Source organism: Astatotilapia calliptera, chromosome 19 (assembly GCF_900246225.1).
Source record: "Astatotilapia calliptera chromosome 19, fAstCal1.2, whole genome shotgun sequence".
Classification (NCBI taxonomy): domain Eukaryota; kingdom Metazoa; phylum Chordata; class Actinopteri; order Cichliformes; family Cichlidae; genus Astatotilapia; species Astatotilapia calliptera.
In genome coordinates, this window is record NC_039320.1 from 14,687,946 (window position 1) to 14,713,939 (window position 25,994).

General features: G+C 41.7%; 1 protein-coding gene across 6 annotated transcripts in view; it reads left to right on the forward strand.

Moving 5' to 3' along the window:
• Positions 1 to 20,475, forward strand: part of actn1 (actinin, alpha 1) — a 56,332-nt gene extending 35,857 nt beyond the window's left edge. For 2 of the 6 annotated variants that reach the window (XM_026151349.1, XM_026151353.1), the window contains 14 exons: positions 506 to 591; positions 5,236 to 5,328; positions 6,336 to 6,566; positions 7,393 to 7,540; positions 7,696 to 7,846; positions 8,137 to 8,245; positions 8,624 to 8,764; positions 13,209 to 13,391; positions 14,221 to 14,355; positions 14,881 to 15,060; positions 16,513 to 16,659; positions 18,753 to 18,833; positions 19,518 to 19,676; positions 19,963 to 20,475. In XM_026151349.1, coding sequence (XP_026007134.1) covers positions 506 to 591; positions 5,236 to 5,328; positions 6,336 to 6,566; positions 7,393 to 7,540; positions 7,696 to 7,846; positions 8,137 to 8,245; positions 8,624 to 8,764; positions 13,209 to 13,391; positions 14,221 to 14,355; positions 14,881 to 15,060; positions 16,513 to 16,659; positions 18,753 to 18,833; positions 19,518 to 19,676; positions 19,963 to 20,121 — 2,003 coding nt within the window. In that variant the 3' untranslated portion in view covers positions 20,122 to 20,475. Of the gene's footprint in view, positions 1 to 505; positions 592 to 1,793; positions 1,880 to 5,235; positions 5,329 to 6,335; positions 6,567 to 7,392; positions 7,541 to 7,695; positions 7,847 to 8,136; positions 8,246 to 8,623; positions 8,765 to 13,208; positions 13,392 to 14,220; positions 14,356 to 14,880; positions 15,061 to 16,512; positions 16,660 to 18,752; positions 18,834 to 19,155; positions 19,222 to 19,517; positions 19,677 to 19,962 lie in introns of all 6 variants that reach the window. The other 4 variants (XM_026151354.1, XM_026151352.1, XM_026151351.1 and 1 more) reach the window with 4 other exon arrangements.
• Positions 20,476 to 25,994: the final 5,519 nt, after the last annotated feature.

Genomic DNA, 25,994 nt, shown 5'->3' on the forward strand with positions numbered 1-25,994 from the left:
AGAGTGGAGGAATGCAAAAAATACCACTTTTTCTGTCTATTTGTTGAATTTTTTTTTGGTAATGACATTCTGCTTTGACTTTAAATGACCAACTTTTCAACAAGTGCGCGTTATCCTGATTCCTGAGAGGGTATATTTTGGCCTTAGCATTCACTTGTGCAGCTGTGCAAACAATGGGAGACTATTTTCTACTAAATGTAAATATTCAGTTCTTTCTCTACAAATAAATTAAGCCTTACTGACGTCATCCTGTATCTTCAAGTATGGTTTGCTCACCAAGTAGTTTTTAGATTTGAAAACTGGAGGTTTTCTGTTAAGAGATGTAGCTAAAGCCCATAAGCGCATCTGGTCCATACCACTGATTTTGTTTTCGTTCTAAATATTATTTATGTGATGAGTTTTGTTTCCTGTTTCTTCATTTAACTGTTCTGTGTTTAACAACCTCAACCTCCTCCCACTCAACCCTAACCTCCATCCCCTCCCTGACGTCCTCTCTTCCCCACAGACATTGTGGGCACTGCCCGTCCGGACGAGAAGGCAATCATGACCTACGTCTCTAGCTTCTACCACGCCTTCTCAGGCGCTCAGAAGGTATCCTGGATGCAGCGTCTCCTTCCTCCTCCTTCTCCTCTTTGCCTCACTCCCCTCTTTCCCTTTTTTCCACCTCCACGTGTTTCTCCTAACAGTATCCTTCTCTCTGCAGTGCACAACGCCCCCTGCAGGGGTCGTCTTCTTTACTTTCCGCATGGTTCACACTACCAAATGCATGATGGGACAAAAACACGCTGTTCTTAAAGGCAGCGAGTGCAAGTGTGTCTCCAGTCTACCTTGTTGTAATGGCACTGCAGGCTAGTGGAGCCACCCCTCATTAGGGTTTCATGGTGCTGAGCAAAAGCAGAGTGGGAAGTGTGGCGACGTTTATCTGATCGGAGTGATGGTGATTGGCTGTGATAACAGCAATGGCTTGACACAAATTAGCCTGAAGTGTATTACAGAAGGGGATATGTGACTGTTTAATTGGACGATTATGTTCAGCCCTCGGAGTGACAGCTTAAATTGAGAGTGAAGGAATGAATACAATTAAAACTGGTGCTTCGTAGTCAAGCAGGAGGCTGGATATGTGGCAGCTGGTTACACACAGGAGTCCATTTCCCTGTTTCTTTACAGGAAAGAAGTGCTACTTTGGAGTTTCTCAGTGGGATAACGAATTCCTGTCTGTTAGTTTGACAACAGCGTACATAGAAATACAACAGGAAATGTGAGACTGTGCTGCACCTCTGCAGCATCATGAGGCACAAGTTATATAAGAGCCAGGTTCATCTAAGAGGCCCAGCAGTGGAGAGAGCACTTCACCACAGCTGTGTTTAAGCAACGTGCACTAAAAACGTCTGTGTTTATAAGTGGAGAGAGTGGTGTGCCTCATTGAGAGAAGTTAAACTACAGCTGGACTCTGGATTGCATCATAGATAAGGAGGTGTGGGATGACATACAGCTGGCTCTCAATGCAACAAAATGAAAAGTTAAAACACTCAAGAAACCATTACTCCTTATAAAATGAATGTGTTTTCACTTCATGCTTCCACCTCCCACTTTGAATCAAGGCAAGCATCTCACTTTTCACGAGAAAAATTAAGAATCGCTAATAACAAGCTAACTTGAAGACCAACTGCAGGTAAACTGGAGATAACTTGTCACTGCACCCCCTGCTGGCCTTTTTTTGTCTCTGCACACTTTTACACTGGTGCCTTTTTCTCTTCCCTGTCCTCTCTCCTTTTCCTCTGTTCCCTTGGCAGATATCATTAGCACCTTGAGGCCAGATGAGAAGGCCGTCATGACTTATGTGTCGTGTTATTACCACGCATTCTCAGGCAAACAGAAGGTGAGAAATAAAACATAATAAAAAGTAAAAAAAAAAAAAAAAAATCACAAAATACCTGCTGTACTGGTTGGCAGTATTTTTTTTTGTCTTAGTTCTCTGAAGCTTTTTAGCGTTTTTTTTTTAGCTCATTGTTTGGGTTATACAGTTCCATGTTTCCATTCACTTACACCTCCCTCATAGCAATGCATCATTGGTCCAGCTTCAGACAGCAGACAGAAACAATAAGAGTTTACGTATTTAACATAATGGAGCATTCAGTAGCTAACAGGAAGTCTGTGGAGATGAAAAATAGAGCTAAAAGCAGGGTCTATGTTTTGAATTCGTATGTAAAGTGTCACGTTTCCTACTACAATAACATAAGTTTCTAAAGAGCATTTTCTCTTGTCCTGCAGTAAAGGCAGGGCACCCAGAGTTCTTCCTCTCTGCACAGCAAATCCTGATTATAGACTAGGTGGGAGTAGGATATCTGGTTGCTCTGACTTCATATTAAAACATTAAGCAATCCAAGAAACACACACATATTTGCATTGCTGACATCATTGCTATCTGAAAATTGAGTTTATGTGCCTCGAAGTGCTATCGCTTGATGCATTTTTATTGTGGGTGGCTCCACTGGGAGACTTGGCTTATTCAGAGCCTCCTTATCTCCTCTCTTTCAGCAGTATATTGATCCCTGATACAATGTACACCCCTGCAACTAGTCCCTGCACTCTCAGTGGAATATATTATTCCAAAGACATGCCAAATCCGCTAAAGATCTCCGCAGCGAGTAATAGAGACTTATCACACATGCAGGATATCCGCTAAGTCTCCTGTACTTAAAATCTTTATTAGGATCCACTTCTTAATGGAGCTCTCCTGAGAAGCAGGAGTCCGGAAACTGCTGCTGGCTGGCACACAGTTTTACAGCTCTGGCGTAGATTTCAGAAACAATGGGTGGAGGAACAGTTACTCCTCCTCTCTTTAACACCTCCGATTTCACCCTTTAGGGCAGATATTTAGCAATAAACACTATGAGTTAGACATTCCTATGTTGGAACGCTCTGCACGTGGAAATCCTCACATTAACTCCACAAAGTTAAATAACAGTATTGTTTTTTAAGGAAGTGTAATTCCTGATAATCAGGTTACAATTCAGTCTCTGATCCAAAAATAGATTCTGTGCTACATGATTATGTTGTTATTCCTTTTTCTCCCTTGTTCAAAAAAGGTGGCAGCAAGGAGACACATGTGTATCACCTGTTTGCTACATGACAATGGAACATGAATATAAAAAACTATTAGTTATTTCTCTCATTGTGGAGGTTTCATTGAGCTTTGATGGAGTTTGTAGTTACACACATATTCCATCTTCTTTAAGGTCCAATTTTAAGTTACGGCCCCATTATTAACATTGGATCACATGGTCCATTTTTATTAGTGCATAGTCTGTGTGGCGAGGAGAGTGCCCAGAATTTTATCACAGTTTGTCGCTCTTCTGTGCTTTGTTTTAGCTTCTTTCAGCTCTTAGTTTTGCTGTCAGACATGCCAGTTTATTTCTTTTGTTTCTCAGTCAGTGTTGTCAAATGTTTAAAGTGAAAAGCTCAGTTAAACTTCACACTAGACAAAAGAACTCATTTATAGCTGCTAAAGAGACAGGAGGGAACGGGAGGGAAAATTGCAATCATGCTCAAAATCTGTTATTTGGTAGAAATTTGTGGTGTTTAATGAGTGTTTCTGCTGTCCCAAAGGGGCTAAAAATGAGTAATTGCAAGTTTAAGGGCTTGAATCAAAAAAGGAATGTCAAAAGAATCAAAGAACTATGATCTCTAGGTTTTAATGCGGGACCTATTATGATAAAATTTCCTTTAATTGTTCCATTAAAAATATTTGTTATATCAAGTCTTGGTGCGCCCCCTTAGTTTTTCCACTGTCTGAAACAAACCATCTCTTCGAGTTGACTTTCTTCTGACCTGAAGGTTTGAGCAGCAGGTCTGTGGGGCTTCTGCTGATCATACAGAAGAGACACAAAATAGGGCAGTGTCCACAGTGGCACCGCAGATAAATGGGAAGATGGTTTTCACCTTAATAATCCTTCCCTCTGGTCGCTGTGATGTCACAACAAAGTAATTCATGAAAGAGGTCCTGGCTGTCGAGCCTTTCATTAAACAGGCCCAGCATGCAAACATTTGCTCACAGAAGCACGACCTGCACATCATGGCTCTCCTTTTAAGGCAACTCCTGGTGGAACCCCCGGAGCATGTCTCTGACCGAGCCAAGTTTCCCCTGTGATCTCTTAACAAAAGAGGCTGGAAACAGTCCTCAGTGTGGGATGCCAGGCTGTGAACTATGAAATGGGGCAGGAGGGAGACTCGGGTTTAGCTTACTGAGACTGTGCACCCTCTAAAAGGACACTGCTGCAAGGCTGTGCTGCCTTTTCAATCAATACATTTACTTGTCAAGCACTTCAGAGGTATATTGCCAATGGTTTTGATTTGCTGCAGTTGCAGATGGAGTTTCTTGTTTTATTCTAAAAACTGTGTCTGGGTGTGCTGCATTTCTCAGCTAAAATCTGCTGCATATTTTCCAGACTTTATGCATGTCACTTCAGTTTCTGCTTGTATTTTCTTTCAGAATTCTTTTCTCTTTACAGCATTTTCATCTTACACACAACAGGTTACCTGACTACATATCGTCACAGTGACTTATTCATACATTGTGCATTCAGTATTAAAGACTGAGAGAGGTGTTATGTCAGAGATGAGCCCCTCTGTTCCCCCACTGGGCTTCACTCTACATTTCTCCAGTCAGAGCTCTCTTTATGTAGGTTGAGAGGCTAAAATAACACTATTTGCTGCTGCTATGCTATAAAAAGATAGTGTTGCAGAGAGAACGCTGCCCCTACACCTGATGGCAGGTACAGTTTAATGCATCATTGTTACAGCTCTCTGAGTTGTCACCGTTGTTCTCTAGAGTCGTGCCTGCTGGAAACAGGCTGGACTCTATTTAATCTTGGGGCATTTCATTGACATTCTCAGTACAGCACACACGTCCAGGCATCATTATACATTATAGGTATGGTAACATGCAGTGACTGTCCTGATTTTACTTCCCTGCAGAGCTGTTGCTGATGTATTGCTTCATTCCCTAAAAATGACTCATTTGGGAAATCTTGGAGTGCTTCTGTGTAGGCAGTATGGATGGATGGATGGATGGATGGATGCAGTCAGATCAAATATATCACCTGTGGCACACTCACCAGTTAGATATGCAAGGAACATTAGAGATAGCTGCATAACACCAAGGCTCAAAATTTGCTCTGTCTCTCTCAGCTGTGGGTCTCACTCTGTTTCCCCCCCCTCGCTCCCGCCATTTAGGCAGAGACAGCGGCCAACAGGATCTGCAAGGTGCTGGCTGTCAACCAAGAGAATGAGCAGCTGATGGAGGACTATGAGAAGCTGGCCAGTGATGTGAGCACACCCCAGTTTTTATCCTTTAATTGCCCTGCAACTTCTCTACTCCCCCCCCCCCCCCCCTTTCTGTTTTCCCCACCCTTACTGCACCACTCCTTCACCTCCTACCCCTGGGGGTGTTTGTGCTCTAAACAGGTATAAACATGGCAGATCAAGATAACCAGCGGCCAGACAAACAGGTTTTAGGCATAGAAGTGCACCAGATAAAATCAGATTTTTTGGTAGTCGGTCTGTTTTCTCTCTCATTTTATACCATTTGCTTATAAATGAGGTTTTTTGATGTAGCAGAGAATTAGACCAGATTGGTAAAGTACATGCTGCATGATAACATTATAGAGTTACCTTACAGTTATGTAAATTGTCACAGATTAAACAAACAGATATGAACTTAACGTGTTTATTTCATTCTATCCTTACGTATTTACCTACCACAGTACCAGTGGGCAGGTTCAGGCTAGCACTTTATGCCACTGAAGCTGAGACTTTTATCTCTCATGACAAAAGAAAGTATGTCTATTTCCCCAAATGATGAACAATTCCTTGAAAAAATCAGTGGATTTTTAAAAGTTAACTGTTTATTAAAAACTATTTTAAAAAGACTTATTTTTGGTGCATTCTTGTTGTAAAGTCAGGTTAAAATAAGTGAACTTTCAATACAAAAATATTTGTGTATATCTGATGCTGTGTTATAGATAATGGTAAAGAAAATGAGAGAAAACAAAAAGACACAAAACATACATTTCGTTGCAATCAGTTAGTAAAAGGTAACTAGTCAACTAATTATCTCACCTTATATTCTTTCTTCACATGTCAATCACATCCAACACATCTCATCTTCTTCCTCTCTGACGATCATTACGCTCCATTTTCTGTGATTTGCATGGTTCTTCTTCCCCATTCATCTCCATGAACTCATTTTCCCTCCATCTGCCTCCTCATAATCTCATCCTTTACCACACACACATACATACATACACTTTTCCACACATTACACAACACCCCAGTTGTTGGAGTGGATCCGTCGCACCATCCCCTGGCTGGAGAACCGAATGCCGGAGAACACCATGCAGGCCATGCAGCAGAAGCTGGAGGACTTCAGAGATTATCGCCGCCTCCACAAGCCGCCCAAAGTGCAGGAAAAGTGCCAGTTGGAGATCAATTTCAACACCCTGCAGACCAAGCTGAGGCTCAGCAACAGGCCTGCGTTCATGCCCTCTGAGGGAAAGATGGTCTCGGTAAGTCAGGGCAGTTTCTGAAAGAACAAACTTGAAAAAGTTTGAGATGTCAGAAAACATTGTAACTTTTTTTACTCTAACAATTTTGCATTTTCTACTATTACATAATATGAATAATTACGCCGTGACAACAATTACATAAACATTTTACAATTTGTAAAGTCTCAAAACATCAGGAGGCATTTTTCCCATTATAACTGTGAAATAAATAGTATACGAACAAATCGAATAAGATTCCACCAACTGTAACTTCACTGTTTTCAATTCCCTTTTGGTTCAGTCTTAAAGCTTTCATTATTAACTGAAAAAGGCAATAAAGCCTCATCTGCAAAGCATTTATCAAAGCTCAAATACAGCCAGACAAAAGTAACAACTGCTTTTGAACTTCTAAATGGCTCAAACCAAGTTTCTAAAACCATTTTTGTGTAATTAAGGTGCTCAACATTTGCACATGCAAATTCCAAGCAATTTGAATGCATGTAAAACATTTAGCATTTTCAAACAGTGCAACAAATAGTACCTTAACATTTTACACTCAAGGTTTAGCAGTCTCAGCTCCACGTTGAGGACTGATCTAAACAGAATAAGTCGTCACTCCTTAAGTAGAATATATACAGTTGCTAAGTACAGACTTAAGACAGTGAGCCATAAAAGTAAATGTGAGGTTTAAGTAAAGTAATGTTATGTTGTGGATGTGTGTATTTGTAAAATAATATATGTAGTCGCAGAACATGAAAGCTGTTTTGTTTACTTGGATTTATAGCTCAGATTTTCATCCGTTGAAGTCACAGCCTGTTATAGACTGTTTCTCCTTTGCCTCATGCAGGACATTAACAATGCATGGGGAAATCTAGAGGGAGCAGAGAAAGGCTACGAAGAATGGCTCCTCAACGAGATCCGCAGGCTGGAGAGACTCGACCACCTGGCAGAGAAGTTCAGGCAGAAAGCAGCCATCCACGAAGCCTGGACTGAAGGTATCTGCTGTTTTGAAAAAAGTGCACATATGAACATAACGAACCAGAGCGCTCCTGTGTTTAGTGCTGTGTGGCTGAGGTAAAGTAAAAATGCAGAAGTATAGGTGGGAGATATTTTAGCTTTAATGATATACTTTCTGTGTCTCCCCCTGAAGGTAAAGAGGACATGCTGCAGAAGCGGGACTATGAGACGGCCTCTCTGTCAGAGATTAAGGCTTTGCTGAAAAAACACGAGGCCTTTGAGAGTGACCTGGCGGCACACCAGGACCGCGTGGAGCAGATTGCAGCCATTGCACAGGAGTTAAAGTAAGAGAAGTGAACACCTTCTGTGGATCAATAAAAGGATGAAGTAGAGTTGGATAATTTGCGGGCTCCTGTGCATTTACAGCTTGCCTGTTTGCACAGTAAGAGCTGAGCCTACAACTAGGACATTCTGCTCATTCTCATTTCACGCCACATAAAACACAAAATCAACAAATCAAGATGACAGACAAACAGGAACAAAATTCTTATCTATGAAAGATGATTAATGTGAGTTAAAGCTGCTCTGCTGCAGATAACGAACCACTTGTGTTCCTGTCTCTTTTGTGCTCCAGTGAGCTGGACTACTATGACTCCCCCAGTGTTAACGCTCGCTGCCAGCGGATCTGCGACCAATGGGACGCTCTGGGAGGTCTGACCCAGAAACGCAGCGAGGCTCTGCAGGTAACATGGGACAAGCCCAAAGGGAATCGAAAGTAAACAACCTAGCAAAGAGTCACATTTCTGACTCGCTTTAAAGTGTTTTAAATTCCCCCTGTCCTTCTTTATGCCGGTGAGGGCAAAAATTTAGAGATGAAAGAGTTTTTCCTCACAGTGAGAAACTGTGACGACAATTTCAGAGTTTCTGCTGGCCTTGAAAAGCCTTTCAAGTTTAGAGACTTTATTTGTGAAGATATAACCCCCCAAATCCCTCTGAGCTCTGTGAATGCTCATGCAAAAAAAAAAAAGCCTCCACGAATTCTTAAATTTCACCCAAATAGACTTTGAAGGTCAATAAAAACCCTGTAAATTTATGTTTATCACATTTTTAATGCTCAACAGAGAACAGAGAAGCTCCTTGAAACCATCGACCAGCTGTACCTTGAGTTTGCCAAAAGAGCGGCTCCGTTCAACAACTGGATGGAGGGCGCAATGGAGGACCTGCAGGATACATTTATTGTCCACACCATTGAAGAGATCCAGGTGAGATGGGGAAAAATACATGCGACTTTAGGGAATAAATAGAATTGTCAGCCTTTAAACACACAGCAGGGGTTATGTAGCTGCGAAGTTAACACAGGTATTTGTTCGTTTGGTGCTTCTTTACTTTCTTGATGAGCGTTGGCTAAGCAGCTATCATCTATGTCAAGTTAATGTGAAGAAGTAACATATTGCCTGCTACCATAACAGCATATTGCACCTTCTAGTGGTACATAATGGTAATAAATGAACATATGACCAAGTTGATATATCTTCAGCAAACTAAATAGATGCTTTGGATAAGTCATAATGGTTGAGCTCGCTATTCCGGTTCTCCGAACACACCTGTTGTTGACGATTAGTACAGCTGGATGAAGTAATGTGAGATCACTGGGTGGCTTAAAAGGGGCTATGCATCGATAGTAGAAACATTGATCGGCAACCCTTTGATTGGTCGGCGAAAATGTCGAAGGAGCGCGCTCAGTATTTTTTGGCAGCAGAGCAAGAACTCTTGATTGAGGGATTTCCGGAGTTTCAGAGTTTAATTAAAACGCAAGGGAACACTGCAAAGGCTGCAAAAGCAAGGAGAGAGGGCTGGCAGAAAGTTTCTGACAAATTAAACTTGTAAGTAATTTATTATATTATATTACATTATATCATATTATATTATATTACATTATATCCTCTTTCACATTAGAGCCACGACAGGACCCACTAGAACATGGGAACAAGTAAAAGTGAAATATAAGAATAGTCTACAGAATGGTAATATCTATCACTTATATTGCTTTTCGTCTCTTGGAAAGAGACCCTGAAATAATCTGTTTGTTTGTTTATAACAGCAACCAAGAAAAGGGCAGAGCAAAAAAAGACAGGTGGTGGTCCTGCACCCCCTCGTCAACAAGTTGGTTAAGTAAATAATACCCTCACGGGAAAATCGATATCTCTCTATGAGCACACTGTCGCGCTGAGCTAAAGGATCCTGTCTGTCCCGCAATATACGCTGGATTCTGAGGACTCTCCTTATCAATCTTGCACCTTCCGCAATGGGTGGCTCGCGTATACGGACAGGACATGACTGCGACAGACTTCCCAAATCCACCTTCGCTTTTATAGCCGTGGTCTCTCATCTTGATTACATGAAGTAATTTACAATTACTACTCTGAAATATGAATTACATCTGAAATAATCAAATACATGAAATAGAATGATTAATAGTACATTTCCCTTTTTTTAGGAAATGACCTGTATGTATCTGTATGGAATCAATAAAAGAATCAAATACTGCATTATCTTTAGTTACATTGATAATATTTATTTATGGTAAAACAGTGGTAAAATATCGCTGTTGCTTTCGTATAAATGAAGCGGACATACCTGAGTGGCCGCGATCTAATCTTGTTTACATAAAGTAAACCTGCTCCCGAGCAGGTTTACGCTTACGGCTCTGTTGCTATGACAGCAAGTCCCGGATGAGCTTCGGAGAACCGAATGATCCAGGATCACGCGAAATCGTCAACAATCAAATCCAGCTAACTTACTTAGCGAGGTACGAAGAACGGGCCCCTGGAGTATTCTAAGATCATATGAAAATTATGAACTGGACAACAAGCAGGGTGTTTTTGCTACTTAATGATTAAACCGCGATAACATGAGCTGACTGTTTGTTTTGAATTTCTCTCTATAGCTGCTTAGCACTGAAATTGCATTAGGGAGCCTATTGTTAACAGTTAAGCACTTCCAGGTTTGTTTGTGTGAGGTACTTCCTCTTTGCCACAAATCATATTTGATCTAACAGAGGAGAATTCCAGCCCAGTGATAGGATGGCTGTAACAGAAAGCTTTCATAAAATAAAGCACTGTCTGGGGCCTCTTTAAAACTGAATTTTTTTTAAATTAAAAACTCTCAGCAGGTGGATGTTGTTCTCTTCTGATGGGCTTTAGACTTAAATCTAACATTTATCAAACAGATTTGACACAGACACACAGACATGGATCTTCTCATCTCACTCACAGCAGGAATGCAATTAAACACAATATCAGAGTTTGACTTTGTCAGATTCTGGTATAAAACCATAAAAGCAGATGCAAGCAGACCTAAGCAAGTTTGTCTTAACTAATGAATCAATCAAGAGAACAAAAATGAAAATGCAGTTGTTTGAATCAACACTTCATCAGACTGAGGAAGCTTATATTACATGTTTGGTTTTGGCTGCTTCTTTTTAAAATAAATCTTTCTTAATATCTCTGCACAGTGTTATATAAGTTCCATATCACTACAGTTTTTAAGCAAAAAAAATTCAAACTCAAATTTTTTTATATTTCATAATTCACAAAAAAGGCTAGTCAGAATCAGAAACTTTATTGTCATTGTCACGAGAACAACGAAATTAAGAATGGTCCCCGATCATTGCATCATCCCTAGCAATATCAAAATATAAATAAACCAATAAAATTCAATAAATAAAATAGATAGAATACTTAAAATACTAATAAGATGTAACAGTGAAACATTCACATACATTCCCACACATGTTTCAGAGTGGCGTGATGGACATTTTTTTTTTTTTGTAGTATTCAGATGTGTTATTGCAGTTGGATAACAATTGTGTTTGAGTCTATTAGTCCTTGCTCTGATTGCCCTGTACCGTCTGCCTGAGGGCAACAGTTCGAACAGGGAGTGGCCAGGATGTGAGGTGTCTTTTATGATGTTTTGGGCCTTTTTAAAACAGTGGGCGTTGTGTAGAACTTCCAGTGTGGGGAAAGGGCAGCCAATGATCTTTTGGGCGGTGTTAATGATCCCTTGGAGTGCTTTCCTCTGAGCCCCTGTGCAGCTAGTGTACCAAATACATATGCAGTAAGTTAGAACACTCTCAAAGGTGGCTCTGTAGAAGGACACCAGCAGTCTCTGTGTGATGTTATTCCTCCTGAGAATTCTCAGGAAGTACAGTCTCTGTTGGGCCTTTTTCAGCAGCTCGGAGGTGTTCACACTCCAGGAAAGGTTCTCCTCTATATTGACTCCCAGGAAGCGGAAGCTTGCCACCCTTTCTACACAGTCCCCATTTATGAATAGTGGTTGGATCTCTGCCTTTTTCCTTCTGAAGTCTATTATGAGTTCTTTGGTTTTTGAAGTGTTGAGGAGGAGGTTATTGGCCTTACACCATGACGTCAGCTGCTCCACCTCGTCTCTGTACGTAGACTCGTCTCCCTTGGAAATGAGCCCCACCACTGTGGTGTCGTCTGCAAATTTCACAAAGATGTTGCTGTGGTGGCGAGGAGTGCAGTCATGTGTGTAGAGAGAGTAGAGCAGTGGACTGAGCACACAGCCCTGGGGTGAGCCAGTGCTGAGACTCAGGGCTGAGGATGTGTGATGGCCAACTCTGACTCTCTGTCTACGGCCCGAGAGGAAGCTGTTGATCCACATGCAGGTGCTGTATGGAAGCCCCAGCTCTTGTAGCTTGGCCACCAGTTTGTGTGGAAGGATGGTGTTAAAAGCTGAGCAGTAATCCACGAAGAGCATCCGCACATAGCTACCATGCTCTTCCAGGTGTGTTAATGCAGCATGGAGTGCTGTGGCTACAGCGTCTTCCGTGGACCTGTTTGCTCTGTAGGCAAACTGGTGTGGATCCAGGCTGCGGGGCAGGGCTGCTGTGATGTGTCTGCGGACCAGCTTCTCAAAGCATTTCATTACCACTGGGGTGAGTGCCACCGGTCTGTAGTCATTCAGGCCGGTGATGTGGGGCTTCTTAGGCAAGGGGACTATGGTGGAGGACTTGAGGCAGAGTGGGACAGTCGCCTGTGCGAGGGATTTGTTGAAGATCCTGGTGAAGATCCCAGCCAGCTGTTCTGCACAATCCCTCAATATTCGACCTGGCACACCATCAGGACCCGCCGCCTTCCTTGGGTTAACAGCCTGCAGCATGCGCCTCACCTCGTGCTCTTCCAGGGTGAGGGTGGTGCTGCTATGGGTGGCGTGTTGCTGCTGTGGCTCCAATACCTCCGGTACCCTGGTCTCAAAGCGGGCGAAGAAGATATTCAGCTCCTCTGCCAGCTCCAGGTCACCGTCCGCAGCTCCGAGATTGATCTTATAGTTGGTTAGGTGCTGGATGCCTTGCCACACCTGCCGGCTGGCATTACTCTTCAGATGGTCCTCAATCCTCCTCCTATAGTCCCCCTTCGCCTCTCTGATGCCTCTCTTCAGGTTGGATCGGGCTGTGGTGTAGTAATCCCTGTTGCCAGACCTGAACGCAATGTTCCTCTCCTTCAGCAGCTGCCTGACCTCCCGGGTCATCCAGGGCTTTTGGTTGGGATAAGCCCAGATCCATTTGACTGCTGTAACAGTGTCTATGCAGTGTTTTATATAGCAGAGAACACTGTCTGTGAACATTTCCAAGTCCTGATGTTCAAAGAAGTCGTCCTAATTGTTTGTCTACATTTTGTGTCTCAGGGATTAAGCACAGCCCACGAGCAGTTCAAAGCCACGCTACCAGAGGCTGACAAAGAGCGCTTGGCCATCCTGGGAATTCACAATGAGATTGCCAAAATTGTGCAGACCTATCACGTGAATATTGCCGGCACCAACCCCTATACTACCATCAACCCACAGGAGATTAATGCCAAATGGGACAAGGTAATATAATCAATAAACATGTAAAATGTTATGTTTTTTGTTTTCATTTGTTGGTGTTTTCATGTGTGGGTTTTTCCCCCCCTTTTTTTTTTTTTTTTTTTTTTTGTGCATGATGAGTGAAAATTTGGGGTCTAGTGCATTTTTTTCCCCCTTTTCAGTTATCCATTCCCTTCTTAATCCAGATTTTTAAGTGATCTGGACTGTCCATACATCCAAACAAGAAAGAAAGAAAGAAAGAAAGAAAGCCTGTGAAGGAAATAAAAGCAAAAATGTACACGACAAAAACTTTGGATGAGGCATAACATAGTAAATAATAGAGGTCTTGGGAGAACAATTGGTAAAGAGAAAAACATCAGGGAAAGAAAAGCTTGTTTTGTGTCATGTTGGTTTTTATTACTTTTTAATATTTAATCAGTCAGAATACAAACCCACATTTTATTGCCTACAATTCTGCATAATAATTCAGAGATAATTAAATTTAGAACAAAAGACTGGGAGAAAAAGGCAGGCAACAAAAGAGACAACAAAGAAAATGTGAGCTCTTTAAAGTAACGTAAAATGAGTATGGCAGCTCCAGTCAAAGCAAATTCATGCTTTGGTAAGCTTTAGTGGCATAAGAGATTTATTTTTATATTCAGTAAGGGAATAAGAACTTGTGTTATGAAAAGAGTGAAGCGCTGAGAGAAGATCTTTTAAAAAAAAAAAAAAATGGGGGGGGAAAAAGAGTTTCTCCATTCATTACAGGTTGCGTTGTTCCCATCTTTATTATAGCCACACGACTCAGTATTAACGCACTTGGGTGTTTCCATCAATCTCCCGGCTGCTGTAGGTCAGGCAGCTGGTGCCGCAGCGCGACCAGGCTTTGATTGAAGAGCACGCCCGGCAGCAGAACAACGAGCGTCTGCGCAGACAGTTTGCCAACCAGGCCAATGTCATCGGGCCTTGGATCCAAACCAAGATGGAGGTCAGTGTGAGCAGAAACCGCAGTCGGAGGAGCACGTTATAAGTTGAGAATGAGGCCAGAGTGATGGTTTGGTCTTTAGGTCTGAACTAGAGGTTATTAGTTTTTTTTCCTGTCACAGAATTTCATATTCAATTTCATATTAAATAATGATAAAATATATAAGACTTTAGTTTTGGCTTTTTGATAGTTGCTCTTATTTGGTGTTAAAATATTATTTGATAACACTTTGAAATGTGGGAGCTACTGTAGCCTTATATAAAGGAGACATTTTCGTGTTCTTGAAAGCTTGATCCAGGTGGTACTTGCATAATGGTGACATATGTTATATTCAGTAAAATAGCAGAGATGCTGTCCTTTTAAAAATAAAAAATAAAAAAAATTGATGAACGAAAAGCTTCAAAGCCAGGCTGTGGTATTTGATTTTTGACTATTCTTGAATGGATTCATGTGTGCATGTCCTCCTCTCCGCTGTGACTCATTGTTCTCATTAAAAGGTGTCATAACCTTCTCTGTGTGCTTACACAGGAAATTGGCCGCATCTCAATCGAGATGCACGGCACCTTGGAGGACCAGCTGACGCACCTCCGCCAGTACGAGAAAAGCATCGTCAACTACAAGCCAAAGATCGACCAGCTGGAGGGAGACCACCAGCTCATTCAGGAAGCTCTCATCTTTGACAACAAGCACACTAACTACACCATGGAGGTAAACATTTCTTCTGGCGCCAACAAATATTCACATTACTGTTCTTAATTTCACTCCGGCTTTTTGACTCGTCTGTCTGACTTGTCTGTGTCCTGTGAATACTTTGGTTTTCTTGGTTTCCAAACACTACAGAACAATAGATGGCGGTATGTTTACATGCCCACAAGAAGGCCTTTAAGAATATGGCGGTTTACCATCTGGTCTTCAGTGTACAGTATCAACTTTCTGGCTCATGAGCCAAGTTTTGGGGAACTATCCCCGCCAAGAATAGCTTTTACAAGCCAAACTAATTTGTATTTTGTCTGCATAATTACAGACATATTTTCCAAACTTTTATGTAGGCATCTGTCCAGAATCAGCTACTGGGAAGCAACAAAAGCACCTCGTCTACTGTTTTTTAGTAAATGAAGGACATTCTTTTTTTCTTATGAGAGTAGATCTCTTCTTAATCTACTTTCTTGTTGTCTCACACAACAAATTACATGAAAATATTAAAACCAGCAATAAATTCACTAAAAGCTCATTGGTGTATTTCTGTGCCAGCGAGCTCTACTGTTGTCCAAAAATTAGAGAAGAAACACATCTGTTAGCCGTGATGTCGCCCTTTGTTTAAGGGTCAGTCCCGTATATGCAGTCCTCTCCATACACCACAGGTGTCGAACTCCAGGCCTCGAGGACCGCTCTCCTGCTTGTTTTCCAACTAACCTGCCCTTGTAGCTTCTTATTGGCAAAGCACACCTGATCCAGGTAATCAGCTGCAGGTAGGGCAAGGATATCTCAAAAACAAGCAGGATGCTGGCCCTCGAGGACGGGAGTTTGACACCCCTGCCTTACACGCACTGATCTGCAGTTGAAACTAGTCCCCAGCAAGTAGAATATTGGCTCCTGTTGCAATGTTTGCCATGCTCGGCTGGTTTAGTAAACTATTTTGCATATTTGTTTGTGTTTTGACCATTTTCTAGCTGCACATATTTGAGCAGAATCTAATGGATTTGAACCCTGAGTACCACACGCTGTAAAATCAGTGCTGAGAGATGGTATAAACATGGTTTTGCTGTTTTTATGGGCTTTGTTGACATGAACATAGTTTGGAGGATGCTGTTTTATACACAGCTGAGTGAATTGTACTCAGTCTGGAGTGCGGTTGATAGACAGCCATCATTTTTCACTGTAATCTTTGTACCTGTTAGAGCAAAAGGGCAGACAAATAATAGAATGTGCATTATCAGCATTCAGATAGTTCTAACATTTTATTCTTCAAAAGTTCAATTTACAGTCTATATCTGACACATCTGCCTTGTACTGAGCTGCAATTTTCCTCTTCTCTTTACACAGGGCATAAAACAATCTACAAACCACCTCGGCTAAAGCTCAGCTAAAACCAGTCCCTCTGAAACTCTTCTTTAGCCCACCTTAACACTTCCTTCGTCTTCATCTTTCTCTCCCCTCCAGCACATCCGTGTGGGCTGGGAGCAGCTGCTCACCACCATCGCTCGTACCATCAACGAAATCGAGAACCAGATCTTGACACGAGATGCCAAGGGCATCAGCCAGGAGCAGCTTAACGAGTTCCGGGCTTCCTTCAACCACTTCGACAGGGTCAGTACTCGCACTGTGCAGGCACACTGGAGAGGTCCGGACATTTGCAGACAGCTTTAGTTTGTTTTAAACTTTTTTTGACATTTGGGAAATATGCTTTTAGGTTCCTTCACTAACAAATTTGATGCACCTCTCATGTTTGTCTGATAAATGTGAGACTAAACCAGCTAAACACAGAAGAAGAAAAACGGTTTTCCATGTTCAAGCAACCGACATCAGACACTAGCTGGTTAATTAGCATGCTGTACCTCATTTGCATTCAGCAAATGAGATGAAAAGGTTTCAAAGTGCAAGTTGCACAGTTTGACAAGGGTATTAACTCAGACTGTTTCCTGGCCAGGTCTTTGGGGTTTCTACACATACACGCACCAATAGCAACAACCTCAAACCTCTTTGGGAAGTGCCAAAAATTCCTCTATGCAGGAAAAACTCTGAACTTCTGAGGTGCCCTTTTGTGAGCTTTATGAGCTCTAGGCTAACCATGTACTGCCTCTACTATTAGACAATGCATTTTTCCGAAATGTCAAACTATTCTTCTGCAGATTTAAGTAACACTGTGGCATGTGGAGTCACTCATTTTTCTGTATATTCAGACATCACCAGCAAAGCAAAGAAGATGAGGTGAGGCTGTATAACCTAACCGGTTTGAGATCATTTTTTTTTATCCTGTCATGCTGCCCGACGTGTGGCTAACAGCAATCCTTTAACCAGAAACTTGAAGAAAATGAGTGTGTAGAGTAGAGTTGTTTGTGGAACGCGTAAGGGTGCACCCAAGTGTTATGGCTGGGTTGAAAAGAGACTTATAGTTCAGTGACGCAACATTCATCTTTAAAAGCTTTCAGACATTTTTGGAAAAGTGGTAGTCTGGCAGAATGAGCCTCAAGGCTCAGCTGGATGCTTTTGTGATACGTGAAATTAAGATGGAACAGAAGAGGAATATTAAAGTTCACATTACAGGCTTTCCTTGCATAGCTGCCTCTGTAAAGCTCCTTCTCCTACCTCCAGAGCTTAGTGTTTACACTGGCGCAGACATGTCAGGAGCAGCATCAATTATGGATGAGATTTTATTTATCTCCACCATCCCACCCCCGCACATTACCATAAGTTCATGCCTTCATCCGGAGCCATCCTATTGTTAATCAATACCCGAGCTCAACAATCAGAGTCCACAGGAGCACAAATGTAGACCTCGTCCTGCTTTGGTTTACACATGTTTAGCTGAAAGCTCAGCTAAACACGAGTTGGTAGATGTGATGGGGACCTAAAGTGCTGCAATTATCTGCTTTTTAAATTCTACTGAGGATAAAAGCAAAAAGTATTTCCTGGTTGTCTCAGGATTCACATCTTTCTCTGAAGATTTTCTTTGTTCATGTTTAATGAACAGCTTTTCTGACATTGCTTGATTAGCCAGATATTAAGCCAGATTAGCCAATACTGAAAAAAATAACTGAATAATGATGGTGGTTACAGCTTCTCAAATGGGAATAGTTGAGGTTTACTTCATCTTCTCTCATATTAAACTGAAAATGTTTGTTTTCGAAACCCAAACTGACGCTCTTAAACCATCTGATTTTGTGATTTAAAAAAAAAAAAAAAGACTTATGATTGTAACTGTTTTATGACGTGCTCACTCCAGTGTTTTGCTGTAAAAAGAAAGTTCTGCTTCTAAGAAGGATAACCATTGTGTTGCTAAGTACATGTGCCATCAATGATATCGATAACCTCTCCACAAGGTCCTGTAGTCTGCCTGCCACACTGCACATTAACGCCTCTGAATGCCTCGCCAAGCATGGCAGCACTGCTGCCACCGTGTGTTCACCTGCCAGATCCTAATGAATATGCACTGTGTTCTCTGTTTTCTATCTCTTGTGCATGGCCCTCTTCACCCCCTCACCTCTTTTTGCCCCCACCGTGCATGGTGCACTACGCCCTCCCCCCACCCACTTCTACTCCTTCCCCACCAACACCACCTCACCTGTCCTGCCCCCTTCCACCACCACTCCCTCACCTCACCACCACTGACACCCCTGTATGTGTTGCTGCATGGCCTGTGGCCCCGACGCCTCGCCTGGCACTGGCCTCCCACACCCCAGGACCACTCGGGCACTCTGGGCGCGGAGGAGTTCAAGGCCTGCCTGATCAGCCTGGGCTTCGATATCGCCAACGATGCACAGGTACTTAATTGTAACCACGCCCTTACGGTGAGAGGTTTAACTGGTTTCTTTTTTTGTTTTTCTTTGGCTTTTTCCCCCTTATACTTCAATCCCTCCCCTTCGATTCTATTCTTGCTTTTCTTCCTCCTCTCTACATGTCCCTCTGTGGTTTCCCCCTCACCTTGCAACATCCACATCGCGAATTGTGTGGATTTCTTCCTTAATTCTACTCTTTTTTTTTTTTTTTTTAACCTTTAATGCTTCACATGGCTATCCCTGCCCCTCCTTCTCTGTTTCTCTCTTTTCCGCCTGGTTTTGTTTTTCCCTCGCTGACATCTTGTAGAAGAGAACAGGAATCATGGACCCTGAAGACTTCAAAACCTGCCTTATCTCCATGGGTTACAACCTGGTAAAGCCATGTGCAGTTTTCAAGTATGACCATTTGTTTATGTGTTAGTAACAAGAAGCGGTAATGAGATTTTTTTTTTAACCTTAAATATGATCAAATACTGTGCTGTTGATGTTATTTTGGACTTGTCTAATTTTTTTTAAGTGCAATTCAATTTATTCTGAACTGCTTAAAATTTGCTTGTTTATTACATACTTGCACATTAACAGTAGGACAAATATATCACTGCATGCAGGGTGTTAGTCATTTGCTGTGCTTTGTGCATCGTCTCTCATACATCCTCTCTGTTACCACAGGGTGAAAACGAGTTCTCCCGCATCATGAGCATAGTGGACCCCAACAGAATGGGCCTCGTCACCTTCCAGGCATTCATCGACTTTATGTCCCGCGAAACAGCCGACACAGACACCGCCGACCAAGTCATGGCCTCCTTCAAAGTTCTGGCAGGGGATAAGGTAAAGTATTATATTAAACAACACACAGCCTATATATATTGGTAAAAATTAAACATAGATAATTCTGAAGCTTAATCCTTTAGAATTGCACTTAAAGTGGTCATAGTTAATAACTGAGCGCTAACAATGAATGGCATGACTACCATAAGTACACAGGAGATTATCTGCAATACATCTCAGCTCTGCAGAGCTTTTGACCATCATCGTTTGTTTTCCTGGCTTTTCTATTATCTTATGTTTGTCTAATTTTGTAACATCTCTTGTTTGTTTTTGTCATGCCTGTTAGAATTACATCCTAGCTGATGAGCTCCGCAGGGAGCTGCCCCCAGACCAGGCCGAGTACTGCATCGCTCGCATGGCCCCGTACACTGGCCCCGACGGTGTCCCCGGAGCCCTCGACTACATGTCGTTCTCCACCGCCCTGTATGGAGAGAGTGACCTCTGAACACTGTCAGTCGTCCTGGCGCGGGACCACCAGCCTACTCTAATCAACCGCCACGTCCTCCAAAATGCCCAGTCACCACCCTCCTGTTCATTTTTTTTTTTTTTTTTTTGGTATGTCTCTGGCCTTATCTTTTTGTCATTATCCTATGTCTCCTCCTGCTTTTCTCCCCCTCCACCTGTCCAGCCTCTCCACCGCTCCCTCACACTCTGTTTCCGTTGTATTTGCTTCCCACGCAATGCAGCAGCTCTCCAGGTTTACAAAGAGGGAGAGACAAAAAATATTTTTTCTGTTTTTATTTTCTTGTTGTCATTGTTTTTCTTCATGAAATGAATAAAGTTAACATATTTTATTATACTGAACAAAAAAGGTATTTTTCTTCACCTGATTGAAAATAAGAGACAACAATTGTAATAAAGAAAAAAATGCTATACTTTCTCTTCTAATTTTGTTTGCTCCAGGAATCATCAGTGGCATTTTTTTCCCCAAAGAGGGTTAAGTGGGGAGTTTGTGCCTGTAGTATATTTTCTTACATCTTTAAACTACCTGTATGACTCCTAAAATCCAAAGAAAAGCTGGTAGCCAGTATGTGTATATGCGTATATATATATAGACATTTTTAGGCCATCTACTCATCGGAAGGTTGGTGTATTCCTGGCTGCTCCAGTCTGCATGCCAATGTACCCTTGAGAAAGACACTGAACACCAGGTTGCTCTCTGATGCATCCATCAGATTATGAATGTATGTGAATGTTACACAGAAACTAGAAATGGTGCTCGAATGAATGGGTGAATGAGACATTTTTTACACAGAGCTTTGATTACTCAAGTAGAGTAGAAAAGCCCCATATAGCAGCCAGTTTAGTTACCGTAGATGTACATAAAATGATTAAAATTATTCTCGATGTCACAAATTAGAAAAATAATGGAGAAAAAAAAGTGGGGAAAAAAGAGGGCACACCGGAAAAGAGCCAGAGGCAGCTTTCGCTTATTAATAATTATCCTTGCGTTATTTGTCATGGCCTAGAGGTGAGTGAGATGGTTCTATGATAAAGTTGACATAGAGCGCCACAATAAGCCACAGAGAATATTCCTGTTAAAAACATAGAAACTCAGACATATACAGTGGCTTGCAAAAGTATTTGGCCCCCTTGAACTTTCCCACATTTTGTCACATTACAGCCACAAACATGAATCAATCACGTGAAAGACAAATACAAAGTGGTGTACACGTGAGAAGTGGAACGAAAATCATACATGATTCCAAACATTTTTTACAAATCAATAACTGCAAAGTCGGGTGTGCGTAATTATTCAGCCCCCTGAGTCAATACTAGAACCACCTTTTGCTGCAATTACAGCTGCCAGTCTTTCAGGGTATGTCTCTACCAGCTTTGCACATCTACAGACTGAAATCTTTGTCCATTCTTCTTTGCAAAACAGCTCCAGCTCAGTCAGATTAGATGGACAGCGTTTGTGAACAGCAGTTTTCAGATCTTGCCACAGATTCTCGATTGGATTTAGATCTGGACTTTGACTGGGCCATTCTAACACATGGATGTGTTTGTTTTAAACCAGTCCATTGTTGCCCTGGCTTTATGTTTGGGGTCGTTGTCCTGCTGGAAGGTGAACCTCCGCCCCAGTCTCAAGTCTTTTGTAGACTCCAAGAGGTTTTCTTCCAAGATTGCCCTGTATTTGGCTCAATCCATCTTCCCATCAACTCTGACCAGCCTCCCTGTCCCTGCTGAAGAGAAGCACCCCAGAGCATGATGCTGCCACCACCATATTTGACAGTGGGGATGGTGTGTTCAGAGTGATGTGCAGTGTTAGTTTTCTGCCACACATAGCGTTTTGCATTTTGGCAAAAGTTCCATTTTGGTCTCATCTGACCAGAGCAGCTTCTTCCACATGTTTGCTGTGTCCCCTACATGGCTTGTGGCAAACTGCAAACAGGACTTCTTATGGTTTTCTGTTAACAATGGCTTTCTTCTTGCCACTCTTCCATAAAGGCCAACTTTGTGCAGTGCACAACTAATAGTTGTCCTATGGACAGATTCCCCCACCTGAGCTGTAGATCTCTGCAGCTCGTCCAGAGTCACCATGGGCCTCTTGGCTGCATTTCTGATCAGCGCTCTCCTTGTTCGGCCTGTGAGTTTAGGTGGACGGCCTTGTCTTGGTAGGTTTACAGTTGTGCCGTACTCCTTCCATTTCTGAATGATCGCTTGAACAGTGCTCCGTGGGATGTTCAAGGCTTGGGAAATCTTTTTGTAGCCAAAGCCTGTTTTAAATGTCTCAATAACTTTATCCCTGACCTGTCTGCTGTGTTCTTTGGACTTCATGTTGTTGTTGCTCTCAATATTCTCTTAGACAACCTCTGAGGCCGTCACAGAGCACCTGTATTTGTACTGACATTAGAATACACACAGGTGCACTCTGTTTAGTCATTAGCACTCATCAGGCAATGTCTATGGGCAACTGACTGCACTCAGCCCAAAGGGGGCTGAATAATTACGCACACCCCACTTTGCAGTTATTGATTTGTAAAAAATGTTTGGAATCATGTATGATTTTCGTTCCACTTCTCACGTGCACACCACTTTGTATTGGTCTTTCACGTGATTGATTCATGTTTGTGGCTGTAATGTGACAAAATGTGGGAAAGTTCAAGTGGGCTGAATACTTTTGCAAGCCACTGTATAACAGCTGACCTACTGGGTGTGATGAAAAACCCATTATTACATGTAAATGCGCATACTTACAAAACTGTGATCCTCCAGAAATTGCTTAAATTTTATGGAATGTTTAAGGTTGAGCCCAGTTTAAGCAACAAGGACGTAGATCTATGTTTTTAGAGCTGTCAATAAAGTAACTCTCAGCAGCATCAATATAAGACATGCTCCCTGCCCCGAAAGCTTTAATAAATGTTGTCCCTATTGACATTCTGTTGCGTTGGCAACCACCAAGATCCCACTGCCAACAGACATTCAGTAATAGTCATTGCATAGTGTTAATAAATATCTTTCACTAAACATGAAAGTTTTCTAAATGTCCTAGTTTGCGTGATTAAAATAAGTTATTATGTGTGAGAATCTCTCAAATGTCAAATACTTTTCCACTAAACAGTCGTCTTCTACATTGGTTAGGTTTTTTTTTTTAACAAACATTTATTAAAACTTATAGTTTGCTTTGGAGGCTGAATTGGAGGACCAGTGTAGGAACCAAAATGATCAGATAGAGATGCTCCAGAAACAGCTCCTAGCATGTCAAAATCAACTCCAAGAACAGGTAGTTAAACATAGCCAGGACCAGGAGACACTCAAAATGGAAATCAGACACCTGAAAGCCCAGCTCTGCTCCAACAAGACCATTCTTCAGGAACCTCTGGAAGAAAAAGAGACCGGAGAACAAGAACAGGAAGAAAAAGAGGACACAGACCTCATGTCTCTTCAGGAGCCTGCGGGAGAAAAGGACACCAGAGGTTAAGAGCCCACCAGAAGTAAAACCACAGAAAAAGAAGAAGCGGAACTGGTGTGAGTAATCACATCTTGACCACTTCTTTGCACCACATTTACATTTGCGTTAGTTCTCCTTAATTGTAGACCTTATTTGCTCCCAATAACAATTCTTTTCTCTACACATACGACCACATTTCTTGGTGAGGAGGAGCTGTGCAGGACCTGGAACAATTGTAAGTTATAGTTATAAAAGAACGATGCAGACAGATTTTTAGTATTGATATATGGAAAAAACAAACAAACCCCAAAGAACCCCCAAAAAAGAGTCTCCTGAAAAAAACAACAACTTTGACTTAATAAGCTAAAATGTCATCATTTGGTTTCAACACATAAATATTACTTTACTATTTTTATTGTTGTTGTTTTTTAAATTTAGCAGGTTTCTTTTATTTTATGGACATCACCTATGCCATCAACCAACTGAGATACCTGCTATAAAATGAAACCGATTCTATAAACAGTTTGTTTCAGCCACAAATACTGTGAAAACATTTTCACAATACAGCGTTAAATTTGCAGTTAATGAGGGTTACTGAGTTAATGAGAGAGACGGAAGCATACCAGTGTTTACAGGAAATAAGCTCTGCAACGGAGCTGAAGAAGAGTCCGGATTATTGTTCTTACAGTACAATATTAATGATAAAAGTACATTAATGGCAGCATTATTTAATGACTGCGTGAATGCAGCCGATTTTAGTTTTATTGTGGTGAAGAAAACATTTTGGATATGTTATTGTATGAACAATTTCTAGACAAAAACAATTAAAACACTGTAAAAAAAATGCTTAAAGATCCAGTGTATTCCTTACTTAGAAATGACCTATCGGATGTGATACTAACACATTATTTACCGATCATCACCATATGATCCTGGCAACTCAACCGTTGTTCCCTCGTTTCATTAAGCATTTCTGCATTATCGCATTTCTGGACTGAATGCGACACTGCAGGCATTCCTTAAACTTTAAGAATCTGTTTTCCACACACACGTTTGGGACACTGCATTTACATATGTAAATAAAACCATTTCGATCAATTCACCTGGAAATACAAACAAAAAAACTATGATTTATAAGTGTGCGGGTGTGCGCATGTGCGAATGTAAACCTTTGATGCGTCACGAGTTCTCTTTGATGCGTCACAAATATGAGAATTCGCGAGGGCACATAAAGGGACCTTAAACTCACCAAAATTGTCAGTGAACTTTTGGCGAGTTTTGAGATTAGTTGGAAGACAACAAAAACAAGAAACCCTTTACATTATGGAACCATTGGCAAGAGATATATTTGACCGATCACAGCCAGGTCCTGAAACAACAGCCAAGGAAGAGCAGCACCGGCTGTTTGCTTGCATTGTATTGGTCAGAGTCCTGAGTAAATGTAATGCTCTCCAAAGCTGCACTAAAGACGAGCATGCCACCCACACTAAAGTGCTGCTAGACCAGATAATGGAGGGCCTCAGCTTCCCAAAGAGCATAGACATGTCAAAAAATGTCGTCAAACGGATCAGCAGGGCTGTCCTCAGTGACCTTCAAAAGGTACTAACTGCTGAGAAACTGAAAAACACAATTACCACACCAGATCCTGCTGTGGACAGAATAATTGTGAAGGTTTTTCAGTTCTGTATGAACGAAATCCTCGAGCAGATTGCAAGGAGGCCAAGGGGTTTTTGGCGTGATGATGCCTTCAAATTCCTAATTGCTGCTACTGTATTTATCTGTGCCATTCTTTTGGCGGCATTCCTCATCTGATAACAGAGCGTAACAGCTGCAGATGGAAGTTTACAACACATTTGCGTTAGTTCTCCTTAATTGTAGACCTTATTTGCTCCCATTAACAATTCTTTTCTCTACACGTACGACCACATTTCTTGGTGAGGAGGAGCTGTGCCAGACCTGGAACAATTGTAAGTTATAGTTATAAAAGAACGAATACTAGGTAAGGGAGTCATCTTCCTTACAATACAGCTAAATTGTCAGTGAACATTTAAACGCCACCTGGTCGCGACAGATGGCCACCCCTTCCTGGGCCCGGTTCTGTCGGAGGTTTCCCCCAAAGGGGGGTTTTTCCTCACCGCTGTCGCCAAGTGCTTGCTCATAGGGGATTTGGGGGCTTTAAAAAAAAAAAAAGTTCACTGGCATCTCGCAAATATGTTTTAAATGTAAACATATTTGCGAGTCACTTTTAGTTGTATATAATAATGAATAAAATTAATTAAAACAAATGAAAAAAGAATATTGGAAAAAAATACATGTCTCATTGTTTCATATATAAATTTCAAATAACCTTATGACTCTGTTCATTTTATGAGTATATCCTTCTGCCATGCTTCACATATTTACTGCTGCTTGGCTAGCTTTAA